This window comes from Lissotriton vulgaris, chromosome 9 (assembly GCF_964263255.1).
Source record: "Lissotriton vulgaris chromosome 9, aLisVul1.2, whole genome shotgun sequence".
In the NCBI taxonomy this organism is placed as follows: domain Eukaryota; kingdom Metazoa; phylum Chordata; class Amphibia; order Caudata; family Salamandridae; genus Lissotriton; species Lissotriton vulgaris.
In genome coordinates, this window is record NC_141697.1 from 645,544,876 (window position 1) to 645,562,326 (window position 17,451).

The window sequence follows — 17,451 nt, forward strand, 5'->3', positions numbered from 1 at the left end:
TGGTCAAAGTCATTTATATACTTTGCTTTGAATGAGAAAACAATTTTTAAAAAAAACATATTTGAGACTTGACATCATCAATCAAACAATCAGATCAGTGATTCATAAAACAATGTAGAATTCAGAAAACTGGATATCGGTTGAAATATGCAAATACAATTTTTTTTAAATCGTGTATGGTTAAGGGGGGAAATTTGCATGATCCTTAAACCAGGGGGGGAAAACTCGACCCTTCTTTGTATCGCCCGATCACTATGATCAATACAGATGTGAACATTTTTACCAAGCTATTGGCCACCCGTCTGGCACCGCATATGGCGAACTTGATCCATCCGGACCAATGCAGCTTTATTCCTGGACGTAACACCGCCACGAACCAACGGCGCTTGAATCACATACACACGAGGTCCAGGGGTCAGAAGAACAGACTGTACTGGTATCCATTGACCTCGCCAAGGCGTTCAATACGGTTGACTGGGGATACTTGCAAGAGGTCCTCTGAGTGATGGGTCTGGGCCCCAATTTTTGCCTTTGGATTGCAATCCTATATAAATCCCCCCGAGCTAGGGTACGACTTGGAACGGCACATTCGGAGGAGTGGCAATTGGGACGGGGTACACGACAGGGGTGTCCCCTCTCACCACTACTCTTTGCCCAGGCTATAGGGCCTTTTGCCGTTCGGATCCGCTCTGAGTTGTCGCAGTGGGGCATACGGGTGGGAGATACATGTAATATTATTTCACTATATGCAGATGATGCCTTGTTTTATCTGAGAGCCCCAAGAGAGGCGCTCCCAATATTGCTACATCAACTAGATAGGTTCGGCGAAGCATCGGGACTGAGACTCAATAGACACAAGTCCATGATCTATCCGTTGTCCGGTCTTGAGTTGGTGCCCCAGGAGGACTTGCCGGAGCTCGGGCTGCGATAGGAAGGGGAGAGCTTTCGTTATTTGGGTATTCAAGTGGCCTTAACGGAAGCACAATTACTGGCCTGCAATATTGATCGGGTGATTAAGTCCCTGCAGCAATCAGTGTCCTTTTGGAACAACCTGCCGATATCTCTCATGGGCCGGCTGGCCGTCGCCAAGATGGTAGTGCTGCCTAGGACACTTTACATCCATCAGAATACGCTATGTCCTCTTCTCCCTAGGGTCTTTCGGACCCTGAACATGCTACTTACGTCCCTACTCTGGGCGGGCCGGCGCAGTAGAGTAGCTCTTCATAAAGTGGTGCGCTCCTATGAGAAGGGAGGCCTAGAGGTCCGCGCTTTTATATTATTATGCTGTGCAGCTGCAACCGGCTGCCAGATGGTTCGCGGATGCAGATGTTTGGGAGACGCAACGATTGGCGGGTAGAGTAACAGTGCAGGAGCTACGGGCGGCTTTGATGCGGGGCAGAGGAGCGAGTGAGACTTTGCTCTACGTCGTGAGACACGATGAGCGTTTGGCACTGCTTCATAGATTGAGTTTTGCAAACAGCGCCCTCCCACAGGGACCTGCTGATCTGGATCCTGGCACCCATGGTGACAATGAAACCACATATGTCCTTCTGGCCTGGCGCGAGGGGGGCTGTGAATCCCTGGCCGACCTATACCCCACCGAGTCCTTTGTAACTTATGAACAAGCAGAGGAGGCCTTCGGCTTCGGAAGAGGGCAGTATCTACATTATCAGGGTCTGCGCAATGTAGTGCGGTCATTTTGGGCTCAGTATCCGGAGGCGTCCCCAATGACTCACACCTTGAATATTCTTCTGTCCTGTGGCAGAGGATGCAGGCTTATTTCCCTACTATATGCAGCCATGCGCCAGGACTCGGCCCCGTCGGTGCCACCTGCTTGGGCGGCCTGGGAAGCGGATTTTGGTACGCCAATGGACCAAGGGCAGTGTAATTGCATAGGGGCTCTAACACAGAAGGTATCTTGTAACGCATGTTTTAAATTAATACATTATAACTTCCTACACCGCACCTACCTTACTCCGATCTTACTGAAGCGTTATTCCACAGACAGGGGGGATAATTGTCCCAGATGTAGCGCAGAAGGGGCGGGTTTCCTGCACTTGTCTTGGGACTGCCCGCTAATCAAGTGCTTTTGGGCGAGCGTTGTAGATCACATATCTGCCACCACGGGCCTCCGCATCACACTGACACCTTTGCACTGTCTGCTGGCTCTGGTCCCTAGGCCAAAGAAACGAAAGCTGTCCTATAGATTACTGCAAATGATGTTGGTACTGGCCAGACACAGGGTGGCTATCACTTTGATGGGACAGAGGGCCCCAGAGATACCCACATGGCTTAGAGACGTGAGAGAATGGTCCCTAGCCGACGAAACACATATGCGGTACAAAAGGGGGTGGTGATGAACGGAGCATCTGAATCAATCAAACACTCACACCCAGTCAAAAGATCTGGGTTTAAACCCAGATCTTTTGACTGGGTGTGAGTGTTTGATTGGTTCAGATGCTCCGTCCATTACCACCCCCTTTTGTACCGCTTTTGGCCGCCATAAGTGTGGCAGGGTATGCTCAGACGTGAGTCCCTTGCTCACTTTGCCACTGGATTCAAGCAAGCCGGGCTGAGGGCGGCTGGAATGCCAGAAACCGGTCATCGGAAGCTTGTTTCCGGTCCAGGGAAGGCATGGCTTGGCAGTTCGGGCTGGACTGTTCCCATGAGGCACAGGGTCAGACTGATTTGCATATAGCCATTTCTGAACTGGGGTGGCAGAGTGGGCTAAAGAACGGTGATGGATTAAACCCAGATCTTTTGACTGGGTGTGAGTGTTTGATTTGTTCAGATGCTCCGTCCATTACCACCCCCTTTCGTACCGCAACACATAAAGAGGCACTTCCCGGATGTGGTCCTTCTTCAGGAATCGCATCTGAAGGGGAATAGATGTAAAGCCCTTTGATTGCTTCGGCTACAAAATGGTTACACACTCGGGGTTCACCTCCGGATCACGACGAGTGGTATTTTGGTACGTAACACTCTACCTTTTGTTATTTTTGGCACATGGGTGGATGACGCAGGCTGTTTTGCTGCAGTGGTGGGTAGATGGGAGGAACGCACATTGTTATTTTGCTCTTGCTATATACCCCCTGGCCTCAGCTCTGGGTGCTTTCCCAAGTTGAGTGCGTTTCTGACAAACCTCCCTGTGGAATGCTACTTCTTGGCGGCGACACAAATGCAGTTATGTGCCCGGAGGTTGACCGGTCTAATGCCCCATCAGGCAGGCATGGGGAACGGGGCCTCTCGGACTTTGCCAGCTGCCATGGGTCTGGGTGACCTGGGCGGGCCAGAACCCCTCACTTAGACAGTACATGTTTCACTCGGCACGACAGGGGTCCTTCTCCAGGATCGACTACTTCTTTACCTGCACGGATCAGATGGGGAAATTCGGTACTGTCGGATGCCCCACAAGACCTACCTTTGCTTGTGAAGCGATTCTGCAGAGACGACAAGAGCCACCGCCCCTGTACCCACCTGACCCATGCGGGGATGTGGTACCCAGCAGGGAAGAGATGGAACCAGGGAAGAGAGCCAGAAACGAAATGAAGAGGCCTTGGTGCTTGTGGAGCTGGGTAGGATCTTTTGGTGCCAACTGGGGAGACAAGAAGTCCTAATTAGAAAAAGACCACACCACCCACTTAATGGCAGACCTCTAGACACATACATAAAGGATTCCTTTAACCATGAACTCACCAGGGCTTGTGTAGACCTCTGAACCAAGGAAGTTATGAATGCTCCAATGAATAAAGGAAAAAAACCAAGGCAAGCACTCCTGCGCGGTAGAAAGCAACCAAAGTAATGTGCTCCTGCATGGCAATGTGCAACCAATGAATAGCGCTCCTGCGCTGCAATAGGGAACAAAGAATAGCGCTCCTGCACAGTAGAAAGCAACCAAAGTACTGTGCTCCTGCATGGCAATGTCTAACAAGGTAAAGCGCTCCTACGCTGCCACTGCTTAACTACAAAATAGCGCACCTGCGCAACTAATGAAAAAACAAAGAATAGCGCTCCAGCGTGGACACAGACCTGACAACAGCGCAGATACATTGCCCAAGTCCTGCGGCAGCAAGCGTTCTTTATGGCACAGCAAGGAAACCGGAGAGCAAGGTGTCCGTGGTATCCCTGGTGTTTGGCTCCGAAGGTACCAGGCGAATCCGGGTAGCAGGAAGAATCCAAAGCAGAGAGCCGGCAGGAAACGAAGCGTTTAAGCGTTTCCCCCGGAAGTGCTTCGGTGGAGGCAGGTCAAGGAAGACTAGACCAGGACTCGACTTCTGCCCGGAAGTGAGATCCCGATCCCCCGTATGTGTCTAGCGGCCCCTCGGGAACGGCAAGTCGCCGCAACATGACAGGTATCACTACACATATGGTTCGAGGAATTTCGGATCATTCCTCTGTTTGTAACACCCTCAGGGGCCCGATCGTAAACAGAAAAGGCCTTTCCAAGAATATATCCCTGGCGCCGGGACCCACAAATTGGCGGCAAGCTTTGGGAAGGGTCCGAGTTGTACTTTAAGGAGAACTTAGGGTCCATGGACTCCCAGATTATTATGTGGGAGGCGTACAAGACAGTGCTGAGGAGCTTGGCCCAGTCACTAATTGGGGAGCAGAAAAAGGAAGAGTCCCTCCAGATCCGGCTCCTGGAGAGTGAAATCAAGCAGCTGGAAGGAGACGCTACTGTGACCCCTTCCGTGGATCTTTGTCACAGGCTAAAGCTGAAACTGAAGGATCTTAGGGCCCTGGCTGAGAGTGAGGCCCAGGCCTATGCGCTGGCCACACAGCATCGGATTTACGATGTTGGTGATAAGCCACTGAAATTACTAGCGTGGCTGAAGCGCCGTGATAAGGAGCGCTCATGGGTATCCACTGATGTAATCTTGTAATTTTGTGGAACCTCATGTAAAGCGCTCTGATACCTCCGGGTCTAGCCAGCGCTATATAAAACTCTTAAAATAAATAAATAAAATAAAATAAAATATCCGCAGTATGGGATGAAAAGGGTTCACTATGCTCGTCAAGCACAGATATAGCAGAGGCCTTTGCGGCTCTTTTTGAGAGAGTGCACTCACCTATGTGCACTAGAACTGAAGAGGACTGTGCAGACTTCTTATGGGACTTCGCGCTTCCCACGCTATCTGAAGAGATGTGCGAATGCCTGGAGGCAGACGTCACAGTAGAAGAACTTGGCAATGCGCTCAACTCCCTGCAGTCGGGTAAAGCCTCTGGTCCTAATGGACTTCCAGTTGAGATCTACAAAACACAAGCCACCATTATGACAGCCCCAATGCTCAGCATGCTCAAGGAGGCGTGAGATTGTGGGTGCCTGCCCCCTGATGATCAAAGGGAGGCCATGATATTGGTGATCCACAAGCCAGGGAAACTGGCTGACCAATGTGCCTCGTACCATCTGATCTCTTTGCTCAACGTGGAAGCCACTTGATTGCCCAAGTAGTGCACGTGTTTGAGTTGTTCAGCAGCTACTCCAGCTATACCATTAATTGGTTGAAGTCTGTGATTTTTCCTCTGTCGGGTACTCCCCCTTGGGTAACGTCTAGGTGCTCAGCACCAGTGGTCTCAGAGGGATTCAAATATGTAGGGGTGTACATAACGCACAATAGGAAGGAGTTATTTTAGAGGAATCTCAAGCCCCAGCTGACTCGTTTGCTAGCCGACGTGGCCCATTGGTGCACTTTCCCGCTCTGTCTCATGGGTAGAGCGGCCTAGTTCAAGATGCTCACACTGCCAAGACTACTGTATGTTCTGCAGAACACTCCATATCTGGTACCCACAAGTGTCTCCAAACAGATACCACAAGTGTTGAGGACCTTGTTATGGGACGCAAGGTCCCCGAGGATAAGGCTACACAAATTACACAGGGGGGTGTAAGACGGGGGGTTGGCGGACCCAGATGTTAAATTATATTACTGGGCTTCACAATTGCAGGTAGTCATCGATTGGTACAAGCCCGCCTATAGAGTGAACAGAATGGGTATGCCAAGGGGCACTTGTAAAACTCTTCTGTACACCTGTAGACCTCAGAGGTCATGGCCTGAACACACTAATGTAGTCTTCCGTTGCTGGCAGGAGGCTAATCGACTCCTGGGCTGGGCTGCCAAGTTAACCGCGATAACTTCACTTTGGCAGGGTGAGCTATTGAGGGAAGTGACGACTTTGATGGGGTTCAAGGGGTGGCAGCAGATTGGCATTGACTATTTAGGGGATGTCTGGAAGGGGGATGCTATCCGAACTTTTGACTATCTTCAGAAGGAGTACAGCTTACAAACCTCACAGAGATATCAGTACATACGTCTCCAGCATGCCTTACACTCTCATATACCAACTGGTACAGTAATCCCGGATTAGTCCCCGATGGAGAATTGATTGCTACTCGATCCTATTGCGGAGAAACCCACATCCACAATTTACCGCAAATTAATATATAATATTACTGATCCCTTGGTTGGTGTCAGAGCAGCTTGGGCCCGGGACCTTGGAAGCCTCGAGGAGGATAGCTTGCAAGACACGCACCAGGGTCCCAGGAAGATCGCAATCCACTCTAGGTTTAGGCTTGTGCAGTTTAAAATCCTTCATCGCACATACTAACCTTGCACTCACTTGTATGCATGGGGAAGGTTTAAGTCGGCGGTCTGTGTGAGGGGTTTTCAACAAGAGGGCTCCTTCTTCCATATCCTATGGGAGTGTCCGGGGATCATTCCATTTTGGCGAAGGTTACGGATACTAAGGTAGCGGGGGTGTCAGTTCCGATGGACCCGAAGTGGCTTCTATTGTTAATTAAAGGGGACAATGATTGGTCGAGATATGTGGAACTTTGGCTGGCCCTGGCTGCAGGGGTTGCAAAACAAAACATTGCTAGGGGTTGGAGGGTGCATGCGCCCCCGCTCTGGGAGGATTTGCAGCGCGACCTGGACTGGTGCTAAAGAGTGGAAGAAACGGTATACAAAAGCATGGGGTGCACGAAAAAATTGAAGAAAGTATGGGCGCCCTGGCGCAAATTTAGAGAGGCGGTTTCCCTCTTGGAGGGGTAGTCCATTTGTAATGATGGAGGTCACTTGTGTTTCCCCGATGTGTAATTCCCAAATAACATCTGTACTATTTCCCACTGTGCTATTTAAACATGGTGTTGTATTGTATGGTCCTATGAGCACTGTTAATAAAAAAAGAGTTTACAAAAAAAATATAGTTCCTGGCAATAGGGGTATTGTTCAGCCTATCATTCTGGCTGAGTCTCATTCCTGTTAAAACAGTATAAATCAAAACATATACAGGCACATGCATCAAAATATGCTTTTTCAATTCCTTAATTGCGATTATTAAGGAATCGCAATTAAGGAATTGAAAAAGCCCATGCATGTAAGAATCTCTAAAAAAATTGCGATTCCTAAACATTCCGCAATTCCACAATTAAGGAATGGCCTCCCATTCATTCCTATGGGCCTACAGGCCCATAGGAATGAGTGGGAATTGGAAGAAAACCAACGATTTTTGTGTATCGTACTGTTTACGATCGCAAAATGGTTTGATGCATGTGCCTCATAGTAGCCACAGTAAAATGATATACGTTAATGACACCAATAACACCAAACCATCAAATGGATAATCCATACTAAAGGGTAATAAACAAGATGCCATATTTTCACCAACATCCAGTTGGACCAAATGGGTTGATATTGGTTTGCTATATTCAAATCATGTTTAAAATCATTTTGTAATGATACCTAGACAGGTTAGAGTGTATAAATATAGAGTTGAAAAATACAAAAACAACCTCCTAGGTAGTTTAAAACTAAGGTATACAACAAAATCAATAAATATCTCAGTTGTTCAGGAATCAACATATTGTCCACAAGATAACAATAACAAAGTATTTCACAAATATTTCATAGCTTTTTTACATTTAGTAGGGAGAAGGACAATAGTTCTGAAACATCATTGCATCTATTTCAATTACTAGGACCAATGCAGTTCACAGTATTATGTACCCCTGAATATATGAAATGTGTAGACATTTTTTTCCCATTTGTATGTACTTCACCACTTCTTTCTCACACAAATCATACATGTGCACATTTAAGAATAGTGCTGATTCACTGATGTCTGTTCTCATAGCAGACGGTATGTTTTTTAATAACTGAGTAACTATATTTACTTAATACATACAGCTTAGTTGTAGGCCCCTTGTGTCAATGTTATTACATTTTCTATATGCTTATTCTGGAATAATGTCCTTTAACAAGTTCATTTGTGGAATTGTTTTGTATTTATATACTCGCTATCCAGGTTCTCCCTGAAGTGCTGAACCTAAGTTTACCCAAAGGAACCATTTTTTTTGTATTCACATACTCTCTACCCAGGGTTTCAGGGAGATTGGGTTGATTCTTGTTCCTTGTCAGTATTGACGCACACTGTGCCCGCACTATAAAAGCCCTTGCCTTTGTTTAACTTAGGTGTAAGGTAGTAGTGATGATAGTAATGGCTAAGTGGGATTATTAGAGCAAAGATACACTCCAGATGACTTAAATCATCTTATCTTTTACACATGGCAGAGTTAACAGACTTCAAGGCGCGGAGAGTAACTGCCTTCAAAAAGAACTTGATTGAGTTGGCGGAACTGGAGCTGAAACATGCCAAGGTAATGGTAGAGTGTTTGTGTATATTAGGATGTTATGTTATGTCAATGCGATTTGTTAAGCTCACGTATACCCTAGTCTATTTACATCCGTCAGTTATGGTCTAAAGGATACCTAGCAGGGTTGAATGTATTTACTACTGTATACATATACACAACAACGGTGTACAATTACACAGAAGGAAACCCCATGTAGGTGTTGGGGAATGAGAAGATCAGAATTTGTGAACATTCAACTACTTCTGAGATGAGGACATTTACAAACTCCTTTCTGCTCCTTTCCCACCGTGCACGAGACTGGAGATGTGTTCCAGCATGTGTCCCCTTTCGTTTGTGGGATGGGTAATGGAACACCCCTTTAGGCGGTGGAGTAATTGGTTTGCTGGTGGAGGACAAAAAAAGAAAGAACATGCATAATGGGGCTGCCTTTCTACAATGGTTAACTGTATCCTGTGTACAATTATGCACAGAGGAAATAGCAACTTGAAACAGGAACTGGCAAAGCCAATAGGTCTTAAATGACACACAATATTGCCAGGAGTATGCCTTGAAAAATTTGACTCTGCAGATTTCCAGGCATACAACTGCCAATGCTTGTGAATAATGTAGTAAATTTGCATCTGTTCAAAAGACTACACTACAGGTGAAGATTATATGCGTTTTGTGAATGGGTCCCCTAGGGTACTTTACATTTTCTCCCACACTTGTATCCAAAACATTTTCAAGTAATTAGATCTGAAAAAAACATCATCTTATATTATTCTCTGAAATCACTAAGTGTTCCCAGCTCTTTGTAATCTATCTGTTGAAGAGTTGTAGTTATTTAACCATTGACATCTAATACTATGTTGGCACTCTTGTGTCCTGCCGCTGCTCCTTCCCAATTTGTTGGAAATTGCCAACAGCCTTAGGCAAGATGAGGATGAGGAAAATCTTATTAAAAAAATAGAACTATTGCTTTTAAATATTTGTGAAAACCCAATGGTGAATGTCCATTTACTACCTAGGCTCCACCCTCTACCAATGTGTCACCAAGCCTCTTAATATGTATATTGTTAAGCAACGTTATGGTTAAGTTCAAATAGAGTCTAAAACACCACTTAAATTTGCTAGTTTTGGTTAAATACATCAGCACCAACCTAAACTACCCCTAATTATGGCTCTCCCCTTTGAAGCTGGTCTTAGGTTGCAATATGGTTCCAGCAGAGCAATTAACCATAACTGGCCAATTTTCATAGGAAGAGTGTTTTTACTAATAACTTTGACAATTTGACAAATCTGTGCGAAACTTTAAAAAATGTTTATCCACTTCAGCGCCTAAAATAAAGGTTTTACGTTGATCTATTATGCAGAGACCAAGGAAAAAGGGAATTCTAAAATGTTGATTTACAACATTAATTCCTATAGGAAATCGCTTTTGAATACAACACAGAAAAATAGGTGAAAGGAACTGCTCTAAATGCGTCAAAAAAAGATAGAACTTTACAAAGAAAGTTACTTTTTGTGAGTTGGTGTAAATTCATTCTGACACTGAAAATTTGTGTTTTAAGAGGTGCTTAGGTCGGGCATAAAGGAGTTAAAAAGTTAGGCATATGTGGAAGGTTGGTCCCACAATTCTGAAAGTAAAAACAAATGGGGCCCTCTGCTTGGCCCTGGGAGTTTTTTCTTTCATTGGCCGTTTCAGCAATCTGATTGGTTGACCACAACTCAGAAGTAAATGTTGGGGCTGCTATTACAGGATTTGTGGACCTACAAAAGTGGTAAAAAATAGGGTATAAAGGCACAGGGTAGGGACACTTAGACTCCCAGGAAATTGTGGGTGGCCTAAATTTTAAATAAAAAACTCCCAAGGGATCTAGCAGTGCCCTGCTGTATGGTACTGTGACACTTCAGCTGGAGCTGCTGCTCTAGCTTTTTCCCCTTAGTACCCCTGCATCGTGCAAGGTTTCCTGTAGAATGTGATCAGTGATGTCATTAATAATGGCATTTAACATCTCACAAGTGATGTTAAATGTGAGGTCATAAGCAGTGCAGAACAGGGGCGCAATTTATAGTTAGCTCAGTACACTATAACTGGTGAAGTTACGTGTTTTGTTTTATTAAACATTAATTTGTACTTTTTTTAGCAAATAACTATAACGTCACTTTAACTCTTGTATATTTGATAACTGAAAAAAACAAAAGTTACAGGGATGTTCTAGTTAGGAAATGGAATTAAAACAACTTGGAAATTCACTGAAAAATATAAAGGTTACAGCAACATTATAGTTAGGCTTAGGTTTCACTCATACAAAACCATTTAAATTCAGCAGTTCTATTTAGCTTAGCTAACTATAACTCGCTCCCCCACAATGCAGTGCTTATGACCTCACAGGACCCCCCTCCCTGGCCAATTTCTGCCCCGGGGACCTCAATCCCCAGTGCTAGGCCTTTATATTGTTTTTGTAAAAAGGGAAGGGGGCCACGCAGCCCACCTCACCAGGACTATTCCAGCCCCGGGGCCCCATTCCCTGGGCCAAGGCCTTTTCTTTTCTTATCTTTTCTTTAAAGGGAGAGCCATTTTCGCTCCAGGAGACCCCATACCCCGGTGCCTGGCCTGTAGTGTGGGTGCCCAGGGCACCCACATTTTCCATGTTGGGGACCGCATGGGAGCCTGAAGCCCCCTGCAGTGCCAGTCGGCTTCCCACCTCCTGCAGGAGCCAAATTTGCTTTTTGCACACCGGGATCAGCTGACATGCAGCTCCCTGTGTGTAAAAAGCAAAGTGTGTTCTGCTTTGAGCAAGCCAGAGCAAAATGATCTTGCTTGCTAAAAGCAGAGCACGCTGTTTGCTATAGCAAACTGCAATGTTCCCGGCTGGGCACCCCTGGACATTGCTGGAGCAGGTCCTGTGGGATGGTGGTCCCCAGGGCCATGTAGGGCTCCTGGAGGGGGGCCACACAGCCCTCATCCTTTGTTCACATTTGAACCCCCGGGACAGGGGTCTACAACGGACCCCCTCAGTTATTGCATTTGGTAAAATATATATATATATATATATTTTATAACAATACACCAAAAGACAGTTACAAACAGTGCGGCCAAGATTTCTCTTCCAGCGTCATGATACACACAGTGCAATACTAGCGTCTCACGCCCCATGATCTGCAGGTCATTTCGAGTTACTAGCTAAGCCACAGTACTCAATTTCTCTTCATAAGCATTGACCAAGGTTTTGGTTCGATCACCCCTCAATATCCTCAGCTGAGGTAGCAGATCGCACTGGTTGGCAAAGCATCCCCCTGCTCTCGTTCCACTGTCCACATATCTTCGTCCATTTGTGTGGGCACCCCCTGCTCTCATAAACTGCTCTCTCTGCTTTCATACACTAATCCTTGTCCTTTGCCCACTCCTCGACAGCTGGACTGGACTCATCTCCCCATTTGCGTTATATTTCTCTTAGCTATCATAAAGCCCAGTGTGGCCCATAGTTTCTCCCACATTGTTAGGTCTGTTATACCCCAAACATTTACTAGGCACTTTTGCTGTGATGCCTCGAGATCCTTGCCACACAGTTGTTGCATTTGTGTGGCAATCTTATTCCAGTAGTCATGTATTATAGGGCAGTCCCACCATAAGTGCAGAAAGGTACCGTCTTCAGTGCATTTTTTGGGACGGAGTGTAGAGTTGCGCCTATTCATTTTGACTAATTTATCACATATATAGTATGCCCTTTGAAATCGTTTCAATTGAATCAGTCTAAATCGAGACCGGATCGCCACCTCTCTGGGTGACGCCAGTGTTTCCAGCCAATCCTCGTCATCCAGCCTACCCACTTCATCCTCCCATTTGGACCTCAATTTTGCCAGTGTATCCGGGGAATAGTTTAATATCTTTCGGTAAGTTAGTAAAATCGCTTTCTTGTTAAGATAGTCATCAAGGAGTCTGTCCTCCAAAGGGGAGGTGGCCGAAAGCTCTGTGCCTCTAGGGATAGTCTGATTTAATGCCTGTCTGACCTAGAGGTATCTGAAGGCTTCTGTGGGTGCTAATTCATAGTCTTTTTGAAGGTCAGCGAAGGGTCTAACCATTCCCTTCGTCCTAAGATCGCCCACCCTGGAAAGGCCTATGGTATCCCATTTATCAAAACCAGGGTGATTCCCCAGTAAACCCAGATGTTCTGAGTCCCATAATGGTGTAGCTAAGGTCATCTTATCTTTCTAGTCCAACGCCCTTGATGCGGTCAGCTTGTGAAGTGTGATCCGCAGTGCGCCGCCATCCCAGAGCAGTGTTCTCAATTCAGTTTAAAATACCTTAGGGGCACTGCATACAGCGTATTTTGTAGGACGTATATTAATAGGGGAAGAGCCATCATTTTATAGAGGGCTGCCCTACCCAACAGTGACAGGGGACGTGACCTCCAGTGACGCATGTGTTTCTGAATGCGAAAAAGTGGGGGGAACCAGGTTACGGTTGTGAAAAACTCCCTGGTCTCTGGTGACATAAATTCCTAAATAGTCTAAGTCCTCCATCATCACTCGGGCCGCACATTCCCTCCGAAGCCTTGGAAACACACCCTACAGGATGTAAATGACTGACTTATATGTAACCGTGTATTTCTGATATAGGGTGAATATGTGTAGCACTCGATGCAGGGATGAGTAGGGTTTGGCCAAGTAAAGGAGAATATCATCTGCATAGAGGGAGATTCTATCCTCCCAGTCTCCCATCCATCTAAGACCTCTAATGAGAGGATCTCCCCATATCCACACGGCCAGGGGTTCCTGCACTAGTGCAAATAGCAGAAGGGACAGGGGCATCCATGCCTCGTGCCTCTACAAAGTTGGAATATGGACAACCTACCTCTATTTACCAGCACCTGCGCTAGGGGCTCAGAATACAGGAGTTAGATCCAGGCTATAAAACTGTTTCCAAAGCCTATCCGTTGAAGGACGGCCAATAAGAAGGGCCACTCTATCATGACGAATGCTTTCCTGGCGTCTAGTGATATTACCACTGCCTCTTCTCTAATAGTTCCCGCCCTCCCCAACACTCCATGCAATCGCCTACGGTTGAGCGCCGTGTTCCTATCTGGCATGAATCGCGACTGGTCAGGGTGGACCAGTTTATGCATTATCGGGGCAAGGCAGGTCGCCAGGATTTTGGCTAGGACCTTCACCTCCGGATTGAGTAGCGAGATCGGTCTGTCCAATGCCCAGTGCTCCGGAGGTTTACCCACTATAATAATCACCACTATATTGGCTAGTCTTTGAGTCTCAGGCAATCTCCCCGTCTGAACATTTTCTTGAAACATTTTCAATAGATACAGCGTGGAGAAGGAGGCCGTCGCCTTATAGAGATCGATCAGCAGGCCACCAGGACCCATCGCTCTTCCTGACTTCAGTGCATGGATCGCTTTCACCACTTCAGCATCCAACAGTTCTATTTCTAAACTATGTCTATCCGACTCATCAAGGGAAGGAATTTTTAGGGTGTCCAAAAGCTCCTTCGCCTCTGCTTGGGTAGTCCTGGTTGAGGACTTATACAGTTGTCGGTAGTATGCTGTAAAAGTATCAGAAATTCCCTGCCTATCTCTAATTTGCACTCCCTCTACGAAGGAGACCCCAAAAACCCACCTTGAGGCCTGCTCCCATCTATCTTGCTATATCTCCCACTTCATATTGTCGGTGCAAGGGCGAACAGAAGAGTGCTTTAGCTTGGTCTTCGGCTATGTCTGTGTAGTCCTTCCTTTTAAGCTGCAGCTTGTGCTGAATTTCTGGGGTATCTGCACGCAGCATATCTGACTCCATCTGTGCAAGCAATTCTTCTATTTCCAGAAACTGCCTTGCCTTTTCTTTCTTGTACGCGGAAACCAGGGAGACACCCTGTCCCCTAATAACGGCTTTGAAAGCTTCCCACAGGGTTTGATGGAAATCAGCCGAGGGCCTCATTTTCCTTAAAATAGTTAGTTGTTGTTTTCAATAAATCACCTCTGATGTTAAGGATCCAGAGGTACCATGGGTTAAATGACAAATGGGATCTACGAGTTGCGGGAGCTCCTCCATAGGTTACTGCAATTGGGGAATGATCGGAGATACCCCTTGGAAGAAGGATGATCTCCTTAAAATGCGTCAGCTGCTCTGCCAGCCCAAACACCTAATCGATTCGAGGCATGCTCCCATGTGCTCCCGAGTGGAAAGTGTTCTGCTAGGCAGATGGATTATATATATGCCACACATCTATAAGGCCAACAACTGATAGGAACTCTGCCAGTGCTTTACCTGCACTGTCGCTGTGTCTGGCCTGCCAACGATCCACCTCCCCATCGAGGGCTGTGTTACAGTCTCCCCCAATCAGCACGTCACCTTCGGTAGTTTTACGAGGTGGGCACTTAGGTCAGTCAGCGCAGACAAGTGCAGTAGCGGGGGGACATAAAGTGAGACAACATGCAACAACCTACCATCGCAACCTCCAGACAATATTACAAAACAACCTAATGGGTTGTGCGTCACTTTCTGCACCGTAAGCGGTAAAGACTTGCGTAAGAGGATGCCCACCCATCTTGAGCCTCTTGTGTACCCTAAATGTGCCACCAATTTGTAGCCCCATCTGTTAAGTGCGAAGTAAGATGTGCCCTTATATAGGTTTCCTGTAATAGTACAATATCAGGTGCTCATCTTTTGATGTATTGTAGCACCACGCCTCTCTTAATTTTGTCTCCTAAGCCATTTACATTCCAGGAGAGGATCGTCAATTGGCCAAAATTCCCCCCCTCTATTTGCACTATCTGGCATCTAAGCTATACGCAACTGCGGCAGGGGTCGAATCTATCTTGTGGCATGTATAGGTCAGCCCCTTAGTGGCCCAAGGGGAGCAAACGGTATAAGGTCTGTAGTCTCTGACCAGGTCAAATAGAACAATGATGTACACCATGGGTATGGCACAAATTGCGGCGTAAGACCTGTATCGCTGTCTGCACTGTCTGAGTTATACAACAACTAGCTTGAAATTTCCCCTGAACAAAAGTAACAATCACCACCCCCTCCCTGCCTCCCTGCAATTTAGACTCAGAACTGCCCACTCCCAAACTTTGCAAAGCGCCTATCAACCTTAAACCCCATTAAACAATGACAGGGGAGCATGGCCAAACCCTCCCTTGATCGTCGGGACCTCCCCTTCACCCCGAACAGGTAATAAGTGCCTTAGCAGCATGTTCATATAGTTACGATCAACTCGGCGTCAAGTTGTCTCCAGCATCACATTCTCGGCCGCTCCAGGTTTGCTACATGTTTCAGTACAACTTAACATTGTTCAAGTCAATCATACGTGCCAATGAGCATGTCTTGATCCTAATTTTGGATTTCCCTCCATAATAATTGGTAACAGTAGGCCAATGATTGACTGTATCTCCGCCACCTTGCAGCAACCCAGGGTCAGGCAGGTGTAAACTTTGAATATTTCTCTTGTCAGCCATCTCTACCTCCTTGCCGCGAGTTTGTCCCGGCTGCACAATTTCTTCTCCTTCTGACGTCTGCGGGAGTTTTTCTTGTTGTCCCCAGGTTTCTTCCAGCCATTGAGCCAGTCACTTGCCTCCTCAAGCGTATCGAAAAAAACCTGTCTTGCCCTCTGCCACCACTCAGAGCTTGGCCAGAAAGAGCATTGCATATTTTAGATCATTCTCACGTAACTGTCTCTTAACCTCCAGGAATGAGCGCCTCAAGTTCTGGAATTAACTGTAAAATCCAGGAAGAAGGTGATTATAGCATTCTCGTAGCGCAGCGGGTAGGTGGATCGGGCAGCCTGTAGTAAAGTATCCTGGTCAATAAAAATTGAAGCTCCTCGCCAATATGTGTCGGAGGGGCATGCCTGGTCGCGGCGCCCCCCCTGGTACTCGGTGGGAACGCTCCACAGTAAAGTAGCTGGAAAGATGTCTGGTCTGTAAATGTTGCGAAATTAGTAGTCAGTAGACGGGCCCTCTGCCTTTTCCAGCACCCCCAAAATATGAATGTTGTTCCTGTGTGTGCGGCACTCATAACCCTCCAATCGTGCTTCAAGAGCAGTCGTGGTGGACTGAAGTCGCTTCACCTGCATCTCAAGGTCTTTGGTAGTAGTATTAAGCACGGTGATCAAATCCTCCGCGGCTGAAACTCGGGATCCCAAATTCCGCAGGTCAGATTGCATCAGAGAAACATCTGTGGCCACCGTGTCAACCTTGCCTTCAAGCATTGAACTAATTCCTTTAATGGCAATCATCAAATCGTGTAATGTGGGGCTGTTTTCGCATGGTCCAGATTTAGATCGTTGATCACCCCTTTCAGCCACCTGGGAGTCAGCTTTTGTATGGGTAAACTTGTCCAGTTTAGTTTGGTGGGACGTCTTTCAACCTTTGCTGGTTGCCATTGTTCTTTCTGTCCTACATTGGTCAGAGCTGGTATCACTTTAGGAGCGGCAGATTGGGCACAGCTATCAGCCACCTCGGTGGGTCTCCTGTCACCACACCACCACCACCTGGAATTATGCTGCTTAGTGAGCATCTGTCTCCGTCTATCTCAGTTGGTCTGGGTAGGTGGACAGACCCCTCCCTGCATATATCTCGCCTCAGAGGAAACTAATTCAGGAGCCCTCTCCTTTCCAAGTGTCCAACTGCCATTATCATACTCTCCCAGAGGGCCGGGAGCCACAGCACTGTGTCTTTAAACGCCACCAGGAAACTCCCAACAGCATTGATCACAGCAGCGGAGTTCAGTCCAATAGTATACGGGCGGTTCGATCATACCAACGCAATGCCCGACTCACGCACACCAGGACAGGCTCTAGCACAGGCAAGACA

General features: G+C 46.8%; 1 protein-coding gene across 2 annotated transcripts in view; it reads left to right on the forward strand.

Moving 5' to 3' along the window:
* The window catches only part of SNX32 (sorting nexin 32), a 305,491-nt gene that overhangs the window by 219,591 nt on the left and 68,449 nt on the right, over nt 1–17,451 (forward strand). For both annotated transcript variants that reach the window (XR_015299987.1, XM_086938325.1), the window contains exon 12: nt 8,565–8,650. Coding sequence is in view for 1 of the 2 variants with exons in the window: in XM_086938325.1 (XP_086794451.1) it covers nt 8,565–8,650 (86 nt within the window). In the remaining variant the exon portion in view is untranslated. The remainder of the gene's footprint in view (nt 1–8,564; nt 8,651–17,451) is intronic.